Consider the following 26,472-nt stretch of genomic DNA (forward strand, 5'->3'; position numbering starts at 1 on the left):
TTAAATAGACATTGGGGACCCCTAAAATATGTCAATTTGTTTGGTTTTCAGTTTTAAACAGATTTCTTAAAATGCATATTAAGAAAGGTTTTAACGCTATATTCTGCATTTTATAGTGCAATTTGGTGGCTTTCTAATTGAAATTACAAAAGTACAATCACATTAAAATAAAATTTTAATTAAGAAGCGTTGTTGAACAATAGAATTAAGAAGAGTTGTGTGGTTTAAATATGATTATTTGAATAAAATTCAGGTGACGAAACAATAATTGCACGGATGTTGGAATTTTATAGATACACGATATACCAGTAACCAAACCTTTTGTTCTATGCTTCTTTTTTTCAAATTTGTAACTCGTTTAAAAGATTTCTAAATACGAGGATTTATCATTTTTAAAAATGCTATTTTTATCAGTTAATTAATTAAAGACTTCATACAAACAAATTATGATTATAGCTACCTTAGTTTTACTAATACTTCATTAAAATTCATTACATTATCGTAGTGCGGCTCCCATTTCAACTTATAAGGATATTTTAATTCGCCGCATTAGCATGAATGCATAAACAAGGCTGCAAAGTATAGTTTGATGAAAAACTTTAGAATTATTCTTTTTTATTACTGCACTGAATCAAGAAATATTATTTTGAAAAACAGTACTCTTGACACCATGCAAATAAAATTTATTTCACAATGTAAAAAATAAGAATCACACAATATTTTGAATATAATTTATTTTGAAGCATGCAAAACATTTCTTGAAAGAAAAAAAAATCAATTATTGACGAACTTGAATTCAGATAATTAACATTTATTTTCCAAGTGCATAGTATCTAAAAGCTCCCTCTGACAGCCCTAAAAATAATATAACAAGAGCATTAGAGGCATTTCATTTAATGTAAATTTCTTAGCGCATTAAGTATACTACACTCGAAGAAATTTCATTCTAAAATTACAGTAAAATAAAAAGCAGTTAGTAAAATAATCTAATCAACAGTAGAGTTTACGGATATAAGCATTTTTTTAAAAACTTTAAGGGCTTCAAACCGTTCACAGCAGGTATGGTTAAAAAACTATGAATACCAAAATATACGGTTTTGTAAACCTTCACAACTAGCATAGTTTCAAAACTGTAAAAATTAAATTCAACATGACATTGAAACTAGAATATATAAGTCTTTTTTGTGGTTGAGTTGTGTTTTGTTAAATGATCCACGGAATGGGGTTTTACTGGTTTAGCTGGTGGTGCAGTCTATCGTGAGACATGGGAAATACTAATCTTTTTTATGTTATGCAGCTCTATGCCGGAATTAAAGTTCCGCATTCCAATAATTTAGTTTCACCAATTGAGGAGTGTCAGGCATGGGAAACTCTTCAGGCATTGAAAGAATTAGGAAATATTTTTAAGTTAACTTTGTCATTCGAACCCTTGTTCAGCCAGTCATGATAATGACAGATTAGCCCTAGTGGAAAAATACTTATAAAGTTGCAAAGAACTAAGTGGCTCATTCAACACACTCATTGCTTTATGGTTATTATGAGTCCACTGTTGTGTTAGGCATCCGATAGCAGAAAATAAAAATATGAATCCGTAATGCTTATCAGAAGATAGAGCTTCAAGCTTCCGAATGCGAGAATAAAATTATTGAAAGTCGGTCTAGTTAAGTAAGGATAAGATTCTGGTTGTCTAACCGTATTAGGTAAAAACACTCAATAAATCATTTTTACACGGTTTACAGTTTAAATACCACCTGTTTTACGGTTATTTGACTGTCTCGCTAGGTCTTTGATTTCTCCTTGAATTGCTAAAATGGATTCTGATTTATCTTCAATGGTCAAAGCAATAAATCTGTTTTACCGTTACTTTATAAGCGTTTTGTTTAATTATTTAAACCGAAATACGTCCGCTCTTTTCAATCAATAATATCTTTCAAAAATTGTTTAAATTGTTTTCAATTTCAGCATTTCTTTGATTTGTAAGTGCTGAGCTAACACCTGAAATTTTTGCAACTATCAAAAATTACTTTAAAATTCCAAAACTAAGTTAATTAAAATTAGTTATGATTATAAATTTATGGAATAAAATTAGTTGTAAGTTAAAATTAAGTAAACATAATTATCAAAACACATAGAGAAGTAGAAGCATTACATTATTCTAGTATCGATTTTAATTTTTTTCCAGGAAGTTTTTCTTTAAAAGAAGCTTTAATAATTTAAAATTTTCATAAATTATTTGTGTTAATATTTCAGATATCATATAATACAAACATTAATCTGTTACTTAAAATCCCGTACAAATAACATTTTAAATATTTTACTTACAATAATTTCTGTGTGTACTTCACATCTTTGAGCATGAGTAGGTTCAGCACACATTTGCTGAAAAATATAACATCGCATATTTTGAATGTTTGAACTTGCAGATTTTAAAATAAAGTTGTAAGCAGAATTATTTTTTTATTTATTTTGATACATAATTTATAATTTATTTTATATATAATATATAATTTTTTTTGTAATGTTTGTGTAACGAAATATTAATTTATAATCTAAATTTTGTTTCATTTTATTGGTTGAAAAGATCTGTTTACTTTCAGATAAGCACAATCAGTTCTAAAAAAAAAAACTTTATAGTTGTAAAATTACTTAAAACTACAACTGAAATTTAAACCTATTATTTCAAAAGCTGTGAAAGTATTATTACAGAGTTTATATATTATTAAACGAAAAACAAATCATTCATTATCAACAAAAAGTAATTGCAGTTATATTATACTATTATAGGTTTTTTAGACGTGTACTAGAGAACTATTTTTTAGTTTCTAGCCGATGTGTAATTTTGCTATCAGTTTGATCTTAAATAGAATCTCATAAAAATTGCGTTTAAAAACAGAATTAAGTTAATAAGTGCCCCAATGTAATTATCTTTTAGGTAACATTCCACTTTTTTAAAAAGAAAAATATTTAATATTGCTAGACTTTGACTAAAAATTGGTCCAATGTCTGTTGTGCTTACCTTAGACTTTTTTTCTCTGTTCTATGGTATGTGAAAAAGCTTAAGTTAACACAAATATATTTCCATGTGGTTAACGTTAATCACAAAACGAAAAATATTTTTTTATGTTCTGAAGTGTTCCTTTACACTTCTCATTGGTGCTAATTACTTAATTATATATTTTAACTTATACTAACTGCATTAAAATAACTTTTAATTGCATTAATATACAAAATCAAACAACAAACAAATGTAAAAAAAAGAGAACTCAAGGATTGTTATCTAAGGTACAATAGTTGTTGATCCAAAGTACAATACTATGCTGTACCTTTAAACGATGCCTTTTGCTTTAAAAAAATTTACACTCAAAAAATTGCATTAAAAGAAAAACATGTTAATTTTTTCTAGAAGCCTTTTTATGTTGCGTGAATTATTGCATTTTCATAAAAATAAAAAGTCAAAATTGATCTAATGTACAAAACGGTCTCGTATACTCGGGTTTATTATTTTAGAATTGTTTTAATTCAACGAAATCGAACAATTCTTGATGCTTTGCTCAAAAATTGGAAAATTTGAAGAAAATACAGAGTAATAAGAAAATAAACTTACTGTGTAACCATCAACTGAAAACTTCATTACTTCTTCATAAACTTTATCCTAAAATAAAAAATGAAAAGAAAAATCTAAAATTAGCTGTATTTATCTAAGAAGTCGTGACGTCTGAATGATTGAGCCACCATGATGAAAACTCAGCTACTATTATGAAAGAAAAGGGATCTAGTTCTGGTGGTGGTTGCAAACCTGCTCAATTTCAGATTATTATGTACCAACTTGCCTGGGAAGTAAAAATGACAGGTGCGCAATGTTGCCTACAATGCCAATGTAGTCCCGTTTTTCGCGAGGCAGAACTTTAAGCTTATCTCATTTTAGGCTTTTGATCTTATCTCTTCAATCTTATCTCACAACTGGACGCTGAGAGCCGCGATGGCTCAGGGGATAGAGTGTTCGCATTCCAATGAGACGAACCGGGTTCGAATCCCAGTCGATACGAATTCCGCATCCAGCTTCCACCGACCAAAATTATTTGAACCATTTTTGAAATACCGCCAAGAAATTTTTTCCATAATATCTGCTTCTTTTTTATTTTTATTTGAATATTAAAGTGAATTTTCTTTGGTTATAAATACAAAAACTATTTAAACGATGTTCTTATGATATGTGTGTGAAGAATCAGTACTGTTAGTTACTAATAAAAAAACACGGAATTATTAATTAAATTTATTAAATGCAATAGGTGTTTCTAAATCATTAAGTAACATTTGATCTGGTTTGTAATATGTAATTTCGAAATGGGCCTCGTTTAATATTTTAAGTACATAATGTTTTTGTAAAACCAACTTAAACGTCTAAGAATCTCAACTAAAATATAGCTTTGATTAGCTAGTAACATTTGATCTGGTTTGTAATTTGTAAAATCGAAATGGGCCTCGTTTAATATTTTAAGTACATAATGTTTTTGTAAAACTAACTTAAACGTCTAAGAATCTCAACTAAAATATAGCTTTGATTTTTATTATTTATTCAATACGTGTATTTATAGATAAAGCATAAAATATATGAATAATAACCTACTCATTGAAAGTCTACTTGAATGTCTCTTAAAGTGATGTCAACCGCTCTTAGTTACGTACCTGAAGTAGCTTGTCGAGTTCACAATATTTTTTTAGCCCGTCTTCTATGCTTGCTATTGTTATGTTAATGAAGTCGCAGTTGTTGAAGTGGTCTACGAAGCCATTTGATTCCTTTAAGGTAATTGATACAATGACCATAAATAAAATATCGTCTAATGATAAGTTAATTTCATAAAAGTTAATACAAATATAAAAAAAAGAGAAAATGATTAACCTCTTCTGTTAATTTTGAAAAGCTGCATTGATTTAAAGCTTTCTTAGCTTCTGGATCTGAAAATAAATAAACATATATATTCATTCTTTTGTAATTTCAATGCGTAATTAGTTCATTGATTCTGCATAGAATTTAATTTCATTAGTCGGATAACCGTTGTGCTTACGCAAATTTTGGAAAATTATGTTTATTTTTTTTGGTCAAATAAATATTACAGCGTATTCATTTAATTCTATTTATTTGATTAAAGTATTATTCGAATAAATGGTTTTAGAAACATTAGAATTTCATGCAATTGGTTTATTTATAGTAAGCTTAAAATCATTCCTTTTATCGTTTAAGTCAACGGCATATATATTTTCGTCTTTTTTTATACTTAAATCCAAAGTACTAAAGAAAATATTTTTGTCATAATTGCGAAATGCTATTCCATGGAGAAACTATCAAGTAACAAAGTAATGTAAGTTTAAAAGCATATTTCATCTTTAGTGTATATTTTTTTCTTCACAATAGTATAAAAATTATTAAATGGTTAAACAGTCTGCATTGTCAAGCAATTTGATCCTTTTAGTATGCCCATTAATTTGAATAAAAATATTTTCCATAACTTAGAATTATTAGATAGAGACTAGAATAATATTTAACTCTCTTAAAGGATGCAAACTGTGTAACTCCTCAAGATTGATATGTAATTTAAACTTAACATAAACAAACAGCTAAACATAGTTAAAAGCAATAAATATAATAAACCTCTTAGTAGGACTGTTTAAGTATGATGATAATAGCAAAACAATTAGTAAAACGATTATATCCAATTATGTATGACAGAATAAAGAAGAGAAATAAATTCGATTATGTTTTAATATAATGAATTATGTTTTAAGATAAATTTGATAATAAATATAAAAAATTATGTTTTAAGATAAATTTGATAATAAATATAAAAAATTATGTTTTAAGACAAATTCGATTATGTTTGATTATGTTTTCTTACAGTTAGAGAAACTAAAGCTGTAAGATATTACCTTATTAAAAACTTCATTCGTTTCGAAAAGTATACGGATTGAATGTAGTAGGGGCTCAAAAATAGGCACCTATTTTTGAGCCCCTACTACATTCACGCCCCCTGCTCGCTGGCGCTCACCAACCCCCGGAACTGCTTTCACAGTTCATTTCAGATTGCTTCGCAATCCAATGCTCGCTTTGCTCGCTCATTGGATACGTTCTTATCGTCTAGTTTTTGTATACTTTTTTGAATACTGAAGTTCCGAAAACTTTTCACTGTAGAAAATTCTAAACCTGTACATTTCAATATTAATTTGAAATTGCAAACAGTTCACATATTTTTCTTAATCACACCATTCTAAATTTCAGTTGTTGAGAAAAGTAACTGTTGTAAGTTTTGTTTTAAAGTCTTTCCCACCAGAGGGCTAAAGCCATGAGTTGTAAAACAATATGAAATAGTAGTCAGCCAATGAACGCCGGATGTAAAGCATCGGCTTTGATGAAGATAATTTTGTATTTTTAATTATCTGAAGGGAGCCACTTTAATAATATGGAATTTGTAAAATAAATGTATATATTTTTGATTGTTGATGAAGCCCATCATTTTGTGTTTTCATCAGTGTTCAGAAGCAGAACAACTATAAGTTTTTTATTTTATCACAAAAAAATAAAATGTATAAAAAACAAAGAAAAGAGTCAGAAAATGAGTATAGTCATAGAAGAAGTTAAAATTATAATATAGTATTTGTCAGTTAAAATGAAACTTTTTGTTTAAGTCATTGCTAACAATTCAAATTTCTCCGAGGCAATTCTAAAGTGTAAATTAAGGTAGTATTGTTAAGTTGAAACACAATATTTTCAGTTTTGACGTCAACAATACAATTTAATTTTTCACAAAAACGATTGTTTCTATTGTTAAGTTCAATGTCAACAAATCAAATTTTTCTGAGGCAACTCTTAACCTCTAAATATTATTTTTTTTTATGTACACATTTCTAAATGTCAGTATTCAACCACAAAACAACTTAAAGTCCTCAAATTTAGCATGAAGTTGTAAAATGTAATGAAAGAGGGTCATAGCAATAATGAAAGAAGAAGTAAAGTTAGTACTGTAAAATTAAAACAATATTTTTTATCAATGAGCCAAGTTCTTCAAGAAGCAGTTGTAGAAGTAGGTTGTTTATTTAAAACTTTTTATATAATTTCTTTAAGAACACAATTGTTAATTTGGGCATTTCGCGATACAACACTTTTAGAATTGAAGGATTTGTTACGTCAAGCTCTCAGGTATCATAATTTTGATCTAGTTGCGCTTCTATGTCATTTTGATTTATGTTGCTAAGTTAACTTTCAAAAAATTCTATGGCTGGCAACAGCATTTTTCTTTTTTAAGTTGTTTATTTTTATTTCTTTTAGAATTCGTTATTTTTTTAGCGAAATGTTTTTTAACCTAACAGAATTCTTTACCGACTGTTTTCTCTATAAATGAAGAAAATAAAGTAAATATTTAACTGTTGTGAAAATAATCTTATTTAATTATACAAAGTACCTCAGCCAAAATTTCGGAGCCACGTAAGAGAATTATATATATTAGATCAGAAACACATCATTAAAAGGCAGAATGCTTTGGAGTTTTCAAAACAAAGCAAACGTTGCCACCGGCGGAAAAGAAATACAACCAAAATTTGGGAGCCACGTAAGAGAATTATATATAATAGATTATAATTAATATTGTTAAACATATGTATTTGACACATAATTTTAACTCATCAGCGCACATTAAGCGCAGAATGACGGGAAGTATTTGTCTGAAATCTCCTGAAAGGAGTAACAGAGTGCAGCCAAATAATTTGTCATTGTTTTTTTATATCTTTCTATGTCCTGTTCAACACCTCAAGCGAATGTTTGTGTGCCATAGTGCATTCATCCCAGATGATAATTTTACAGTGTTTCAACACTGTGGCCATAGACGAAATATTTTTTATGTTGCACACTGCATTTGGGTTGTTTTGAATATTTCGTGGCAGCTTAAATACTGAATGAGCTGTTCTGCCACCATCCAATAAAGTTGCCGCAATGCCAGATGATGCAACGGCCAACGCGATGCCATTATTTGATCGTATTTCACCGAGAATTAGCAAAATAATTAATGTTTTGCCAGTTCCACCTGGTGCATCAGGAAAAAAAATCCACCTTGTCCTGCCGAAACTGCGAGCATAATGCGGTCATAAATGTTCCTTTGTTCTTCATTCATTAGTGGAGCATTGCGAGTAACAATCGCTGCCATTTCTACCGTATTGTATTGAAGTTCACGATTCATGTCAGTGTTTAATAAATCAGATGCACTTCGATTTGGCGAAGGCATACCGAAATGACTGAGTTGTAAATATCGAGTTATCAATAATAATGCACAGATCCTCAATAGCAATCAGTGCTTCATTGTACATAGCATCGCCGAATGCTATCGTTAGATCGTTGCAACGCGTGCTATGTTGATACCGTATATCATCAGTCATCGAATCTTTGTGATTATCCCATAACGTTTCTATACCGGTCGGAAAACATGTAGTTAATACGATAGAAAATAGAAGACGAATTTACTTTTTGTAGAAGACAGTTCAATGCTGCTTCAGCAAGCATACATTCCCACTGGTTGTCGTCTTCCAGCAAGCCGAATGCAGAGCATACATCTTTATACGTTGGATGCTGATGTCCATCAACTTTACGTATATCTTGAAATGACAATGAGCCGGTGACATTAACCAACAACAGTCGAAAGTAAAAGTACACAGTCTGCCTTGGGTTGACTTGTAAATATTCTGATTTGAATAAACCGGGACATGCATCAACCGGTGTGCCTTGCTTGCGGGGTGTCCATTTTTTTGAACCCATGTGAAATAGGGTGGTGCTTCTGAGTAGAGTAATGTCCGTGCAAAGACACCAAAAGCATCCATACGATTACCCAATTCAAAAATTTTGGCGAGTGTAGTTTTTGGCGGATTTGTAGCTCAGTCAATCGCTGTCTCGTTCGTGAAATATACGCTCCGACAGTTTTCAAGATGGACGGCTACATGAATAACGGTTGGATCCCGTTCATGAATTGGGAAACAAAAGATACGCCAAACAGCTTCATTTGAGCTGATGTACCGGCCTATTTGGTACAGCATTATGTCGCCGTTGATATTCACTGGAAGAGCAGTAACATTGGTATTTTCAACTCGAAATACTGCCATATCACTGTCTTTATTCACATGCTTGCAAATATATTTGATGCTCTTCTTTTAAGGGCGTGCATAAGTATTAGAATTTAATATGACTTGTTGCAACGTGCATGAATATTATTTTTGATTTATTATGTTTCTATGTCTATATATATATATATATACAAGGTCCGGCTATTAATTTCCAGGACTGAGGTAACTGTAGGAGAAAGAAAAGCCGGAATATGGCGCTAATGATTGCATATTGAAGAGTGTTTTCTTGCGCATGTGCAGTGCAATCGGCGCCATTCTGAAGTGAGTGGTTCTCGTAGGAAGGCGCATTAAAACGGAGCTCTTAAATTAATGCTGTCGAAGTGAAATGGAGCAAAGAATTAACATTAAATTTTGCTTCAAATTGGGCAAGACAGCTGCAGAAACCTACGAATTGTTAAAACAAGTTTATGGCAAGGAAGCATTATCTCGCTCAAGAACTTTTGAATGGTTTAAACGCTTTTGAACGCGAAAGCGTGGAAGATGATCCGCACACAGTTCGCACGCAAGCCGGAAGCAATTGAAAAAGTTCGCGTACACACATTGCGTTTGACTGTGAGGCGATTCTCAGCTCAGCATGGCGTCGTTGAGTCGCAGCATCCACCATACTCGCCAGACCTAGCACACACTTTTTCCTGTTTCTTAAGCAGAAAAATTCACTGAAAGAAACAAGATTTCAGGATGTCGAAGCCTTCACGAAAACTGTAACGTCACTGATAAAGAGCATTCCAAAAGTGGACTTTAAAACTTCTTTCCGAAATTTGTACAGCCGAGCACAGACGTGTATTACGGCTGATGGGGATTACTTCGAATAATATTAAATGGCTATGTGTTTAACTTTTTTTTCTTCTGAGTTATTCCATGAGTCCTGGAAATTAATAGCCAGACCTTGTATATATATATATATATATATATATATATATATATATATATATATATATATATATATATATATATGTTACCGTTAAAGTATATAATGCAGTTATTTCGTAGAATAACTAGGTGTTCTATAAATAAACTAATGATAGACAATTAAAATTAAAAAGAAGCAATTTATCTAATTTATTCAGCGCATAAATGGTATTTATGGAAACGTACCATAAAATTATTTGTCACAACAAGGATTACTAAAATGACACTTGGAATTACAAAGAACATTATTTCTAAAACAAAAACATTTTTATGCTGACACACTGGGTTTTACACGAACATTCTTTAATTCCCTGACCAGTACCTAAACTTTGAGCTGTAGCAACCGATCGGAGCGATATTTCTACATCCGGTACTTCTTCTATTTTAATTAATTTTTGTTCGCAGACACTGAACTGGGATCAGGAATATAATTGTTTTATACGGCCGTTTCTTGTGCCCAATTGGAAAAATCCTTCTTCGGTTATTCTTATAATGATAGCTAAAATAGATAAATGCAGTAGGGGTGGAAGGTAAATGTATGCCATGCGAGATATATGATATAGATTATTTTACACTTTAACGGGCTGCAGATCGTTATTCTATGAAATTATTACACTTTAACGGACACGATCAGTTATTTCATGGAATCACTAGGTATTCTATAAAATAACGGATTTCATACTTTAACATACTTCATATATATATATATATATATATATATATATATATATATATATATATATATATATATATATATATATATATATATATATATATATATATATATATATATATATATATATATATATATATATATATATATATATATATATAGTAGTTACAACAGTGATGAGAATTTTGCCTTCAGTAAATGTAGTTGAAACCTGTTAATTCTGTTTTTCCAGGCATTTGCAAAAGAATTTCCTTAGTTACTGCATACTTTCTTTATTCAGTTTGATTTCAAAATTAAAAAAAAGATATGGTTCTTGCATTAGAAAACAAAACTAAGGAATATAAGTACCATGATGTACCAAGGTAAATTTCTCATTTCTTAAGTAAAATAATTTATATTTCGAAAAAGAATAAAACTATCAAAATGTGTATGCTTTTGGAACTTCCACTGGTCAAAGTATGTTTAACTGTCCCAGTTAGCTCAAAATATGTATATCCTTGTGGACTTTGCCACACACACGTAAACATTTTTATGTTCTTAGTTCAAACTATGAATTTCTGTAACATTAAGATATGAATTAGTTTTCATTCATAACTAATTTATTTAAGATTTTTTAGGTCATTTAATAAATTTTTAAATGCAAGTCTATATTAATTCTATCAATTAAGAAATTTAGTCAAAAGTAACATAAAATTAGTTATATTCAAGTATGAGTGATGTATAGTATGAATAGGTAAATCCCAAGATGCAATAAATGAAGTACATATAGATACTGTAAAAAATGTTCAGGATCAATTTAAGTATCGATACTCTGGATGTATTATCCGCAAAATCATTCAACTGTAAAATTTTGCACTGTAATATTTTCAGTAATATTTATTTAAATAGAATTATTTGTAATTTTACGGCAAATAACTGTGAAAAACTGGTGATTTTCTGTAAAAATTAGGTACATCTGAGTTTTGCTCAGTAACTTGTTACGGTAAAAATGGATATAACGATAAAAATTGCCGGCCCTCTGAGTGTCGGTTCTTTTCATCTTTTTACTGTGTGGACTAAATTAAAAAGAAATAATGAAATAAAGAATATCGAAAGGCAGTTAGTTACAATGTTGCATGTAAAATATTCCATACCTGATTCAGTACATATTATAAATTCCAGGCATTTGCGGTGATGTGCTATTTCGACGTCAGGAATCTTTTCTGGCAATTTAAAGCTAAAAGATAGTTTTGCTAAAAAGCATATTATAAAAATTAAAAGCATAACTTTCTGATGTTGCATTCTGAAATAACTTTGAATACTAGAATCCGATTTCTTTTCCTCTAGCCATGTACAATGAAATCCGAATTTCTATTTATAAGATGGAATAAAATTGCTTATTTCCTTCTGAAATGTAATTCTTTATAGAAATCATTTGCGTATAGTATTTCTTTCTGGTTATTGATGATTTTATTATTTCGAATATTTACATTTCTAGGTGACAAATACTTCTTGCTATTTAAATTAGTTTAGTATATTCTTAATGATTTCGACATCTTTTTATGCTTTTGTTTGATCGCCCTTTTTAGTAGGAAAAAATCTATCAAACTGCATTCTCATATTTGAAGTTTTGTACGTAGCAAAATCTATAATTGATGTGTTTAAATTGTCTCTATTTGTTTGAATTTACTTTGTTATTTCCGTGTGGACAGAATACTTCACCGCTCAAAACAAATAAAAAAATATTGAGGTTGTGGACTGATCTTGCACCTGGAGTATTGTTTGAATGATTGATACATAATCGACAGACGTGATATATATGAGATAAAAAAGACATTTGTATGGCAGGAAAGAAATACGTTAAAATTGAGCATTTGGGTACAAAAGGAAAAACACTCAATTTGTACATATGAGAAAAACAAGTACAAAGGTGTTTCCATAAAAAAATGTTTTTAGTAGAAGGCATTGTTTACAAGGACGGCCAGCAACGTTAAACAACTTTGAGGCATCGAATCAATGAGGTTATTAATGAGGGGCAGGGTTATCCGGTCCCACTCTTCCAGAAGAGCCCTTTCCAGTTTTTGGAGAGTTTGCGGAGGTAGTCGTCCAGTGATTTGTCTTCGTAGAATTTTCCAAACATGCTAGATTGGGTCCGTGTCCGAAAAACACGCTGGTCAATCCATTCGAATGATTCCTTCTTCCAAAAAGAAATCATGTGGCCTGCAATTGTCATCCATTAGCATGAAGTCATCTCCAATTGATGCAGAGTAAGTGACCACAATAGGTCTCATTATTTCATCCCTATATCGGCGGTCAGCCAGAGCTCCATTTCGAATGATACGGAATTGAGTGCACCCATCAATGGGGATGCCAGCATAGACCATCCCTTTCCCACAGCCAAATCTTATACACTTTCGTGCACGAATGCAAGATTCTTTCTAGGGCCACGTTCCCTCCTGATGAAAATATGCTTTTAACGTAACACACACCATTGGTCATCGAGCGTACAAACCTACAGCGTAAAAGCAATTTCGTAATTTTTCCTTTCACATGGTAACGGTTTGCCTGAAATTTTGATTTTCAAAATTATAGTTCTAAATACCACATCTTTAGTAAGAAATACGGAACTGAAAGATAAATTTTACCGATTAAATGGTATTTATGCCATTCTTTAAATTATTAAATTGAAATTACCAAATCTGTGTTGCTGTGAGTTGTAGCAAATTCTCCAAATGCCTGGCGAAGTCAGACAAGGTCCATCAGACTGTTGACCCTAAGGAAACCGTGAACCAGAAGGGGAGATGAATATATGTCTTCTCGGGAAAGTCCCAAACTGTCCAGGATGTGTTCGGGAGAAGCTTGCTCAGTTTGGCATTTGGAGCAGACATCGAAGATTCTCCTGCCTTCGAAAAACGAGAGACTTTTTGTGTAACCGCTTGCTAATCTGGAAATTGCGGTTTTAGAAACTCTGTCACAATTGAGGGCCAGTGAAGAACCTGGATCTTTGCCCGCATACCAGTGATGGCAGGGAGGAATCTTGCACCCCTTCGAAATTTCAGAATTAACTATGGATTGATGTTCTAAAAAGGTAAGGATTGAAGAGGAAAGATTAGCGTGGTAACAGCGCTCATTGGCCATTCCATCAGCTTGCTCATTGCCGTATATGCCAACATGAGATGGGATCCACTGAAATAAACATCATGGAATTTTGAAATTAGCTTGAGTTTCAGGAGAATGGAAATACTATATTGATCTCCAATTGCAATTCAGTTGTGGAGGCATTGAAGAGAGCTGAGACGGTCCGAAGGGATCCAGAGATCCCCGAAGTCATTTTCTTCTTACTCATTTTCATCTTAGGTCACCAAATCTTACCACACTTATTAAATTTTATCAAGTGTTATAAAACCATATTTTATTGTTAGTTTCACCATAATCATTATCAAAGCGCTTTAATAAAAATTACTATAAGCTTCTAGTCGTTTACATTGTGCCAGAAAGACGGTAAATTTTAGTATATTCTAGTAGTTTTGACCATGTGTGTTTTCTCAATTCAACATGCATTTGTAATGAGATTCATTGGATACTAACTTAAATTTTAAATTAAAATAAATCATCAGTGATTAATATAAAATTAATTAAGTGATCTACATAAAAAATAAATAAAAATATAAAATCCAAATTAGGCACTGTAACTAACATAATGAAATAAAAAAAGTTTTCCTTAAATGAAATCAATTTTGATTAGCAAAAAACCGATGAAGTTCGTTTACATTTTAAAACTTCACTATAATTCAACATTTTCCTTCATTTATCTTAATTTCAAAATTAATTTCAAAGTACATGTTTTTCTTCGACAAGTTAATTGCATATACATTATCCATCTTCTTTATTGGTTTAACAATAAAAACTAAAAATAGTATTTCACTTTCTTTGCAATAAACTTAAAATACTTAATGATTTATAAACTACAAACAGCAATTTTTTTAAATATTATTTAGAGACTTTGATGCAACTCGATAAGGGTGTAATAGAAAAGTAGTTTTTTTTGTCCCTGCTAGTTATTTTTAATCATTTTTCTAATATTTTAGCTTACATAATTAACTCCAGTTGAAGGAGTGCACAACTAATATTTTTTTAGTAATGAGTTTCTATCTGAAATCGATATCGTTCATTGTTTTCTTATTCAAAGTTTCACATCATATTAAATTATTCATCTTGGCTTATTATGATAATTATAGGAACCATCTTTAATAACGCCTCTTCGAATTTAACAAAAAATATCTTCTATTTAAATAAATATTAAACTTTTTAGCTGGAGGTCATTCAACAAAAAGATTTTTGTCCTTTTTAGTTAAAAAAATGCTACTTAATGAAATGTTCCTTTAATATAATTATTTTATCAGTCTCGGTTGCTTTTTAACTATTAAGTGATTATATGCGCCTTATTTTTGCTTTCAAAATGTTTTACTTTAACATGCTTAAGTAATTTATTTATAAATATTTATTAGAAATGATATATTTAGAAAAAAAAATGAATTATGCTATTGAGTTAATTTTATGACATCCTTTCTCTGTCAATTTCTCACTTTTAATTTATTGTGAAATTTTTTCAAAGTTATATAAGTAGCTTTTTTGATTTTAAGGGAAAAATTCATCAAATTAATTGAAAAGCACTTTAGGTTTTAAGTGCCAGATAAAAACTGGGGCTTCTTAAGTTAATCATTTCTTGAATGCTTTTTTGAACTATTATTATTAGCTAATGAATATTTTTTTAAAATTGCTTTTTTAAGTTTTTACTAATTCTTTTTAATAATATGTTTAATCAAGGATATATAGCAATTATTGGTACTTTAATTAGTATTTTAAGCAGTACTTGTAAAATATGTTAAATTATACATTGAAATTAAATGAATTAGTTTATTATTAAAGAACAAAATCATTTTAAATATCATTCAAGTAACTTCTACACTTGACAATTCAGTATTTTTAAGATAACTTAGACATCTCTATCCTCATAATCTTATATCATGAAGAACTTATAGACATTATCAAATAAATATTTTTAAGTATGTACAGTGTTTGTCAGGAAAGCGTACACGCGTTTTACATTTAATAATTAACATTCTTATTATTGTTCTATTTAAAGTAATACGAGAGTTTAAAAATAAAATTATTTTGTATTACCCAAGTATTGATTAGGGGCTAGCATATATTTTCGATAAAGTACGTTTCAATATTGTTAAGATAAGTTAAGTATCTCCTTTAAATTGAATATCTTGTATGAATGAAGAACTGACCGATATCATCAATTTAAGTCGAATACAATCTAATTGAGCATAGCGCTTGCCGAAAAAGCATTTTAAATTTAATTATCAAAATTTTTTGATTTTTTTTAAAATTTATTACTAGATTTTCAACAATAATAATTTCCAAAAGTATTTATTATAAACATCCAGGAATTATATTTCAATAAATGACAATTGAATGTTTACTTAAGATAGGGAAAAAACAGGAAGAACTATACAATAATTTATTACTTTGATTTCTACCGCTTTTAACTAAATTTGAACTAAATTTTGAAGTCTTGGTTTGTACACTCAAAAGTTTGTAAACTCATAATTTTCGCACACGGATTAGACTGAAGATGTAGTTATTTAAATTGTGTCACACTTCAGACCCATTCATCCAATAAAATTATAATTTAATATTTTAGTCATAATGTCAATAATAAAACTCCAGATTAAAGATGTACGTATATGCTTTGAGTGTAGCTTGTTTCGGACTAAACCAATATTTTTATGAAATTTATATTTGTATTTTTAAGCATCTATTTCTATGTTTTTTTTAAAGTGACGCTCACTCTTTAAACTAATGCGAGATTCACATGATTTCCTCATTAGAAAAATTTATTAAAAATTCTCAAACTGTCCATCTCCACGTTAAAGATGTATATGCTTTGAGTGTAGATTGTTTCGGACTAAATAAATATTCTTTAAGAAGTTTATATTTACTACTTCTACCACTTTATTAGTGATACATATGCCTAGCATGTTGCTTGTTTCTTGCAAAAAAATGATTTTTAATTTTTTTTAATTAATATTTTTCATCATATATTTGAATTTTCCTTAAAAGTTACCCTCACTTTCAAATTTGAAATAAGTTTCAAAGGACTACTTTGCTAAAAATTATGAAATTTTATAAACTGTCCGAATCTATGTTAGCAATATATATGCTGCGAGAGCAACTTGTTTTGGACTAAATATACCTTTTTTAAAAATTTTCTAATTGAAGTTTTTGGCATCTATTTATATGTTCTTTTAATTTGGCGCATACTTTTTAATGTAAAAACAGATTCACACGATTTCCTCAAAACAAAGTTTTTGTTTAAAAATTAGCAAACTGCTCCCCAGTATTTTAAATTTTTTTTAAAAATTTGCAACTCTTCGCGTCTTTGTTAACGATATATAAGCTTTAAGTGCCGTTTTTTTTCGGAAAAAGCAGAAATTTTTTTTAAATTTTTAGTTATACTTGTAAGCATCGATTTGAATATTCTTTTAATTTGATTCCCTCTTTTTAGTGTTAATTTTCCAAGGATTTCTTCGTTGCAAAATATAAAAATGAATTTACAAGCTATCCGCATCTATGTTAGTCACTTATATGCTTTGAGTGTAGCTTATTTTGGTTTAAACAAATTTCTTATAAAAAATTTTCGTTTATATTTTCTACCATCTATTTGTAAGTTCTTTCGAATTGATGTTTATTTTTTACTATGAAACAAGTTTCAAAAAAATTTCTTATTTCAAATAAATATAAGAAATTCGCAATAAATCCTCTGTAGAGCTTGTTTCGAACTAAAAAAAATTTAAAAAAAAATTTGTTTATAATATTTAGCATACATATAAGTTTTCTTTAAAATTTTCTTTCACTTTGTAATGTAAAAAAAGTATCAAAAGATTTCCTCTCTGTAAAAAATTATAAAAATTTCGAAATCTGTCCACCTCTATATTAGAGATACATAAGCCTTGAGTGTTGCTTGTTTCGAACAAAAAAAAACCTTTTAAAAATATCATTATTTCCAGGCATATATTTCAATTTTTTTTAAATTTTACTCTAAATTTTTAGTCTCTAAACAGTTTCAAAATATTTCCGTATTGCAAAAATTATAAGAAATTCGCCAACATTCCGCCTCTATGTTAACCTTGTACATGCTTTGAGAGCAGTTTGTTTTGGACAAAACAAACCTTTTTTAAAAAATTTCTAGTACTAGTTTTAGCATCTATTTGCTCGTTCTTTTTGATTTGAAGCGAATTTTTTTAATATTAAGTAAGTATTAAAGGATTTCTTCATGGTACTAAATTATAAAAATTCAAAAATTTTCTGCTTTTCTGTTAATTAGGTATGTGCTTTAGAGTTTAGCATGTTTCAAACTAAAAAAGAACTTTTTTTAAATATTTTTACCATCTATTTGAAAGTTCTTTTAAATTGGCTTTCACATTTTAGTATAAAGCAAGTTTGAAAGAATTTTGTCATTCCGAAAAATTATAAAAAATTCGAAAGCTGTCCTGTGTATAGCTTGTTTTGTTTCATATAAAAAAAATTAAAAAAGGAATTATATTTATAGTACTTAGCATATATTTATGATTTCGTTAAAATTGAAACTCACTTTTTAATATCAAACAAGTTTTAAAAGATTTTCTGATTCATAAAATTACAAGATATTCGAAAAATGTCCACCTCTATATTAGTGATATATATATGCATTGAGTGTTGCTTGTTTCGAAGAAAAAACTTTTTAATTTCTTTTTTTAATATTTTTTAGCATCTGTTTATATTTTCTTTTAAATTGACTCTCACTTTTTTAAAATTCAAAGCAAATTTTAAATGATTACTTCATTGCTGAAAAGTATGAAAAATTTTCAAACTGTACACCTCTATGTTAACGATATATATATCTTTTCCATAATATTATGCTTGCATTACCATAATATTATCAAGAACTAATAAATGTTATCAATTTAAATATAAAGGATTTTCCAAAGAAGCGTATGTTTGTTTTATATTTAATAAATAACATTTTCATCGTTGTTTTTTAAGATTTATTCCAATTTTTTAGCAATAACATGGATTTTAATTTTAAAAAAATTTATTTTAGTCATGCTATAGCAGCATGCTATTTTTCATAAATGACAATTCAATGATTTTCAGGTAAGTTGACCATCGCATTTAAATTAAGCATCTCTTTATATTATATGAAGCTTTATATTATATAAAGCTAATCCTTATATATAATTAATATATTCTTGATATATTATTATATTATATAAGGCTAATACTGGAATTTATCCATTTAACTATAATATTTCCTAATTGCATATAATATTTTCTAAGAAAAGGTTATTTTTGTTTTGCATTTATCAGTATACATTTTATACTTAAAATAAACTTTTTGTTCTTTGAATTAGGCACAAAAATACTAAGCATAATTATCTGTAGGATTGCTGAAAGTTTTGAGATATGAAGCAATTTATCAATTCCTATCGATATTTAGTTTGTTAGCATTCCAAAGTGCCATAAAGTACATAACTTTAAAACAGTACACACTTATGTATAAAACCAAAAATGCTTACAATAAACAAAACCCTAATTAAATACAATTATTTTCATAGCTATGTTAATTGTTTGAATAATTTTGGTCCTCACACGTTTTTTGATTCTCATAAATAGAATAAAATAAATATATAAATGAAAAAATGAACGCTTTGTTATCGATTTTTTTGTGCATTAAATTCTTCCTATTTCCTGCAATATTTGATTTATTGAAACTTCTCTTACTGAAGGCCGATAATTGATTGATTGGTTCTATTTGTTTATCAGTACCTGGCCATGTTCAATAACTATGAATTTTTCCCCTGAGAATATATGTAATTTGTAATTTTTCTTCACTGCTAATTTCGTATTTATATCTGGTTTTATAACACAACCTAGTTAATCTTAATGATTAGTTAATCGAAATAATCTCAGTGATTTTTTATTAAGCAAAATTTAAGTGTGAATTTTTTAAAACAATAAAAAATTAACCATTATAAAGGTAACCTATCTTTAAAATAAAGGTGATTAACAGGTCTAAAAAATTCCTTTCTGTTTTTTTATTACTTGCATTAATGTATAGTGCGCAGCCGTCTTTTATTCATACTAATGATAGAAAATGTGTGTGTGTGTGTATTTCTGTGTGTTTCTTCTATAGCTCCAAAACTATTTGCTCATAAATTTTGATACTAATTTTAATAATTTGTTACTTAATGAAGTTTTTATAAAGTAATTATATTTCTTCTCAAATTATAACAGCTAACACTTACAGCAGTGTCTCTCATTTATAGCTAAACTAAATAACAATAAATAAGCACACATCTCTGTGCACTTTCCGATCCTCCCAGTTAACAGCTATGATGAATATCTCTATCATAAGGTTTTGGATACAGCTGTAAGAAATTATAATATTGCTATACGACAAATCAGCATATGACATATGATTTAAAAAAATATTTTCTTGAATCAAATAAGAAAAAATTGCATTGATTGAAAGTTTAAAAATTATTATATGGCAATCCTATATAGTACATTAAGATATAAAAACATTAAATTTCAATGCGCAATAATGATTGATTGAAAATTTTGATTATATGTGATAGAAAAATATTAATATGAACATATTAAAAATACGTTTCATTATAACGAATTAAATATTCATGTTTTAGTTGAAATTATTTCTTTAATTTTTAAAAGATTGAATTATAATATAATAATAGAGAGAATACAAAAATAATGGATAGTTATACAATAGATAGAATTATAATTTAATAAACAATTATATAATATATAAAAGGCAGAATTATAATATAATAAATAGATAGAATTATAATTTAATAAATAATTGCAGAATATAGAAAAGTCAGTCTTAATGTTTTTAAATATAGAATTGAAATTTAATAAATATAATACAAAGTAAAATTTAAATGTAATTTATAAACAGCTTATGGCTGTTATAGTAATAAAATTGTATGAAAACTGTTTCGAAAGCTATGCCTCATTCTTAAAAAAATTTATCAAGTAAACTCTTTACCATTTGCTAAATAACTATTATTTTACTGATGAACGAAAAAAAATATTCTATTTTTTTTTAAACGCGATTTTTTTTTTTGTGGATGAGTTTTGTGCAAACTAAAGGAAATTAATTAGTAAAATATACCTTATCAGTTCAAAGACTTCTTTCAAATAATTCCTTAACGAATATATTATACAAGTGATTTTAGAGCACTCAATTTTTTTTTGTTGATAGAAATATAATATAATAGAAAACAAATTGCAACGAAGCGTCATACACATTCCTTAAAAAACATTTACTGTTAATTTTTATTAAAATCTTTTAAAACCCATTTTAAAAGCTCGTGTTTAGTAAGATCTTCATTAAACAAACATTATAAAGTACTTAATAATGTTTAACGTTATTTTTTCTTCAAAGTAATTAGCTTTGCAGTTCATGGTTTGCTTACAGTGAAGAAGCAAACTTATAACATAAAAACCTCATGGTTTAAATTTTATAAGTTTTTAACAAGGATTACATTAGAAAAGTATATGTTTTTATTTTTATTTTATCCTTTGAAGATTACTTTCGTGTTTGAAATTTTTTTTTAAATTGTATGGATTTTGCTCTACAGCCTGAATGAACTCAAAGAGCATTTTAGTTCCATTAAATAGGAAAATTTAAAATTCATGGCTGTTAGATCTTTTAGATGGTTTTAGATGAGTTAAAAGCTCGTTAATTTAATATGTATTCTGATGAAGATTTTTTTAATCAATAATTGAAGGACTAGTTTCGTTCCACAGTTTTCTAAAAACATGTAAGTACAAAGTGGATATAACTAAATTGACCCTATTAAGACCCCTCATGGACCCTTTTTTACTCATTAAACAACTTGGTTCTATCCATTATATTCATCCAATTTTGGCCACCAGTAAGAATGGTAGCGCTTAAAAAAGACCTGAAAAGACTGCCAGAATTATTAAAATATAATCAATAACAGAATGTGCTCAACATGTGCTTTATTGACATCAATTAAGCGTTGAAAGCACATTATAGTATGTTTAATTGCTGTTTGGAGAAATTCTCGATGGATTTCAGCAACATGGCGTACGTTTTTATTGACAACATGACGCACTTTCAACTCAGATAAAATGCTACTTCCTCCTCCATAAGCACGATCTTTAAAGAATCCTTAAAACAAGAATAAACATTGATTTAAGTGGAGTGAACGAATTGGTTGGACATCCGGAAAAGCTCTTGATCTAGCATGATTCTTGTCAAAGTTAGCACGAATTTTTTTTTTTTTTGATTTGGCTGCTAATGTGGAGCATTGCTTTATCTTTATGAAGACAGTGATCTGCAAACAATGTTTCAAAGGCGTGCCATTTCTGCTGAAGAAAAAGCTCACTGTACCGTACACTCCTGAAAAAGCATGTTACAGGACCTTGAAGAGTAAAAGTTTCGAAGAAAAATGGCTCAAGGATAAACTCATCAGTAAATCCACACCATGCAGCTATGATATCAGAATGCAGTGGCTATGAAGTGCAGCACCCCATATGCGGAAATTTTGATTATTCATATCTAAAGAATACAGCGGCTCATCTAACTATAGAATTTACCAAATCTAAAAACTCGGCAATTGAATTCTGAGCGTGTTTGCTGGTCTTGCGTTAGAAGCATTTGCACCATGTCGATCTTGTACGGATTCCAAATTAGAATGGATGCAAGAAGCTTTCATACTGTTGACCACGGAATCAAGAAATCACGTGACATCGATCGAGCTGTTACTAAAAAATAGCTAGAATTGGAAGTACTTTCCACCACATTAGCAGCGACTTTGACAATTTTATTCGAAACTGGTTTCCACCCCCTTCCTGGCAGCACTCCCAAGTTTCTACTGTCTTTAAATTTTGTAATCCTTTTCTTCAAACCATTCTTTGACTTGGGATGTTTTCGTAATTGATTGAAATGGCGCAATGCAGCTAAGTTATTGATGCTGTTAAGATAAAATATTTTTACCAGTAGAGTTTTTTTCTTTAACACTAGAACCTCGGATTAGGTCATTTTGATCCAAAATCGTTTGTGTTATCGTTTTTCTCAGAAAGTTAAAAACGAAACTGAACAAAAACTTTACTAGTTTTTGTGTATCACAAACTGTGGAAATATTATGAGCCTTACTTAAATGGATGTTTAGTTTTCGACTTTTCTACCTAAAACAGCGGGGTTGGGTCACTCTGACCAAGTTCCTAAAAGTATGTGTTGCATTTTAATAATGAAGGAGAAATATTTCTTTCTTCTACTTTTTTCGGCTTTGCGTTGTATACAAGTCCTCTAAATCATGATGTCAGTGCTACAAATGATTAATTTTGAGTATTGATAAGAAGGTTCATTCATTAAGTATGAGTCATTAATAGTTTTGAAATGAATAAATCTTTCACCCTGTTGCTTTTTTCTTGTTAAATGGAGATGAGGAGTAGTTCTGAGAAGGTTATGACATTGTTAGTTACTCATTAGAAAGGGGGTGAAAACTCAATACTACAACTGACCAAATGCTGCTGTGACGTCATCAAAAGAGAATACGTGGTTTTCTTGCTTCCAAATCCTCCCAAATAGCAGAAGGACTGCAGTGATGTAAAGTTACGCATTTGAAATTTTTTCTACTGAACAAACATGTCTCGGAATAAAAGTAACCGTAAACTAACACTTGTTGAGGCGCTGTGACACCAACCATGACAAAGGCGAACAGAATAATTTTCTTGCACTAACTGCAAGTCCCTTTATAGGTTTGATCAATTTGCATAAGTGAATTTTTATAAGTTCCATTCTATCAAAATTCGAACTGTTTTCTTATTGCAGAAATCTTTTCTCTATTGTTTACATGCCATATATACCAAGTTTCATCAAATCCGATTGGCATAATGAATTCTGAAGGGGTCTGAATAGGGTCACTTTAAATATGACCTCCCTTTTGCAAGAGTTTGGGTCGTGGTAGAGCCTCTTATTTAATATACTTTTTACATGCCTTTTGATAAAAATTGACTATATCTTCTGTTGTACAAAGTTTTTCTAAAGTAAGAACTCTCCTAGCCATTCGTTGGAACATATGACGGTGACTATGGCAACAAGGTATAACAATTTCAAGTTGTGGTGAGGGGACAAGTAGTGGTAGTGGTTTAAGGCAGGTTTTGGTTACTGTCGGCGAGATCAAGGAAATCTTTTTCTTCGGTCTGCTGTATTAGCAGTGAAGAGAAGCTACACTCCCTGAAATGAGCTATTCTTATATTCATAGCAGCAAACGGCCTCAGACTTTGACGCGAGGTATATATATATATAGACTTCTCAAAGCAATACTGTTCTTAACTATTAAGGTTAATTTTAATATATATATATATATATATATATATATATATATATATATATATATATATATATATATATATATATATATATATATATATATATATATATATATATATATACTCCTATACTGTTGTCAGTTGTTCAGTTATAATTAATTATAAATTAATTTTACAATCAAATATTTTTTTTTTAAATAATTTCTTCATGATATTTAAACGCTGGTTTGAAATTAAAAGGAAAGAATAATATTCTTTTGATTGCCAAACATTTTATTTATTAATATATCAAACATAGACGTAAAACGGAAAAGACGATAAAACGTAAAAAGAAGATTATTTTGAACTATCTGGCAATACTTTAATGAACACTAGTTTTTTTATCTGTAAATATTAGCCTTCTTCATATGAAGACTGAATCATAAATCAATAGAACTGTTATATAATTTACACCTGATATTATTTTGCATTCTTCAAATACTTAGTGTCCTTCACTTTCTATTAATATACAATAAATATCATCAGTACTTTATTATAGGCTTGTCACCAGGAAGAAATCAATATTTCGCCAAGAAAACAACTGGAACACAACGGCTGGTACACTTTTTTTTTATGATTTTCTTCATTTTTTCCCTTTCAAGGGAAATGACAAGGTTGAATAGGGAAAATGAGTGACACAATAATACGTCCTCAACTTAATTGAATGTTCTTATCAAGCAGTGATGGACAAAGAAATTTTTTCCGATCTTTTTTATGATCTTTTCATCGCCTTTCGTGCTTTCATGATGAGGAGCTATAAGTAAATAGAAGCTGAAATGCATAAATATTACAATCACATAGATCCTTTTCGTTGAAAACGGAGAAGATTAGAGAGCAATGAATAGATACAATTCCTGGGATTGAAATATTTCATTTCAATATGCGATTTAAATCAGTGATTTTTCTTAACTTGCTAAATAACATAATTAAATAAAAACTAAGACTTCGCAAATCATTTCCGTGGGAAACTGGAAGGATAGGAAAGTGGTCCACGGTAGTAGTTCAGTGGATTTGATTTTAAAATAGTAACTGTAATAAGGAATTTTTCTGAGCTAGTTAAATGACAGAATAACAGGAAAGCAATAGCCTCATAGAGTGTTTCTGTTGAAACTTGAAGGAAAAAGAAGTGGACTTGGGAACAATTCAGTGGATTTAAAGATTTGATTTTTTTTTAAAAAAGTAACTGTAATCAGGAATTTCTCTGAGCTAGTTAAATAACAGAATAACAGGAAAGCAGCAACATCGTTGTGCGTTTCTGTTGATACTGGAAGGATAAGAAAGTGGTTCATAGGTAAACTTCAACGGAATAATTTTCTAAATAAAAAGCAACGACAATTAAGGACTTTCAGGAACCGGTTAAATAATTTGATTCTATGTTTAGTTGAATCCTAAAACTATAGTACACTGGTGGACAAAATTAAGAGATGGAAAGCATTTCCGCACATTCATTCGCACATGCAAGATACCCGCACACCGCTCCATGCGTTTGACAGTGGTTCCGTGAAGGCCCAGAGGTACAGGCAGGAGGTCCTAGAGCCCTATGTGAGTCCTTTCAGGGGCGCTGTTAGCCCTGATTTCATTTTTATGGACGAAAATGCGCTGCCACATTGGGCTCTGGAAAGCGAGGAATTGCTGAACGAATGGATTGGCCAGCCAAATCCCCTGACCTGAATCCTATTGAACGTGCTTGGGATGCTCTTGGGAGAGCTATTGTGATGCGCCAACCTCCCCCCAGAACCATTCTGGTGTTAAAAATTGCTCTGGTGGAAGAATGGGAGGGTATTCCACTAGTCATCCTTCCACTAAACTCCCTTATTAACAACATGCATACTCGTTGTGCATGCTATCTGTCTGTCAGGGGTGACCATACACCATACTAGAGGCAACACATACTGTAAAAGCTACATTTTTATTGTCATCTTTTATCCTTAAGTTCAGACTACATTGGATTTATTGGCAATAGGTCTTGCCAGTGAATGGCACTTTCATATTTGTTTTGATTACTTTATGATTTACTATTTGATTATATAGAAAAGTTATCATGGAATAAGCTATATCCATACCAAATTTCATTTATTTATATTCAGTATTTTTTGAGATATTAGGGAAAATGTCTTCTATCTCCTAATTTTGTCCACCAGTGTATTTACACTTCCATGTTTACCACAAATTATCTTTAAAATAGATTTCAAAGCATTTACAACAATTATTAAAAATAATTACTTTTTCATTTGAAGCATGTATGGGAAAAGGGCATAATTGAGTTTCTATTGGGG

The 26,472-nt window shown here is 29.5% G+C and overlaps 1 protein-coding gene across 1 annotated transcript; it reads right to left on the reverse strand.

Annotated features, from left to right (window-relative positions):
• Positions 1–733: 733 nt before the first annotated feature.
• On the reverse strand, positions 734–12,125 carry LOC107455521 (uncharacterized). The gene is made up of 6 exons (XM_016073112.4): positions 11,875–12,125; positions 4,901–4,956; positions 4,687–4,797; positions 3,605–3,652; positions 2,323–2,379; positions 734–855 (listed from the first exon to the last, which is right to left on the reverse strand). The coding sequence occupies exons 1-6, from the start codon at positions 12,020–12,022 to the stop codon at positions 805–807; spliced, it is 471 nt and encodes a 156-aa protein (XP_015928598.2). The 5' UTR covers positions 12,023–12,125; the 3' UTR covers positions 734–804.
• Positions 12,126–26,472: the final 14,347 nt, after the last annotated feature.

The sequence above is a fragment of the Parasteatoda tepidariorum genome, chromosome 5 (assembly GCF_982258835.1).
Source record: "Parasteatoda tepidariorum strain Cologne lab strain chromosome 5, Ptep-v5.0, whole genome shotgun sequence".
Classification (NCBI taxonomy): domain Eukaryota; kingdom Metazoa; phylum Arthropoda; class Arachnida; order Araneae; family Theridiidae; genus Parasteatoda; species Parasteatoda tepidariorum.

Coding starts and splice junctions, on each gene's coding strand:
- LOC107455521 (XM_016073112.4), bottom strand. CDS start 12,022: ATGCAACATCAGAAAGTTATGCTTTTAATTTTTATAATATGCTTTTTA. Junction 4,957..11,874: donor TATAATATGTACTGAATCAG/GTATGGAATATT, acceptor ATTTATTTTCAG/ATCCAGAAGCTAAGAAAGCT. Junction 2,380..3,604: donor TTTCAGTTGATGGTTACACA/GTAAGTTTATTT, acceptor TATATTTTTCAG/CAAATGTGTGCTGAACCTAC.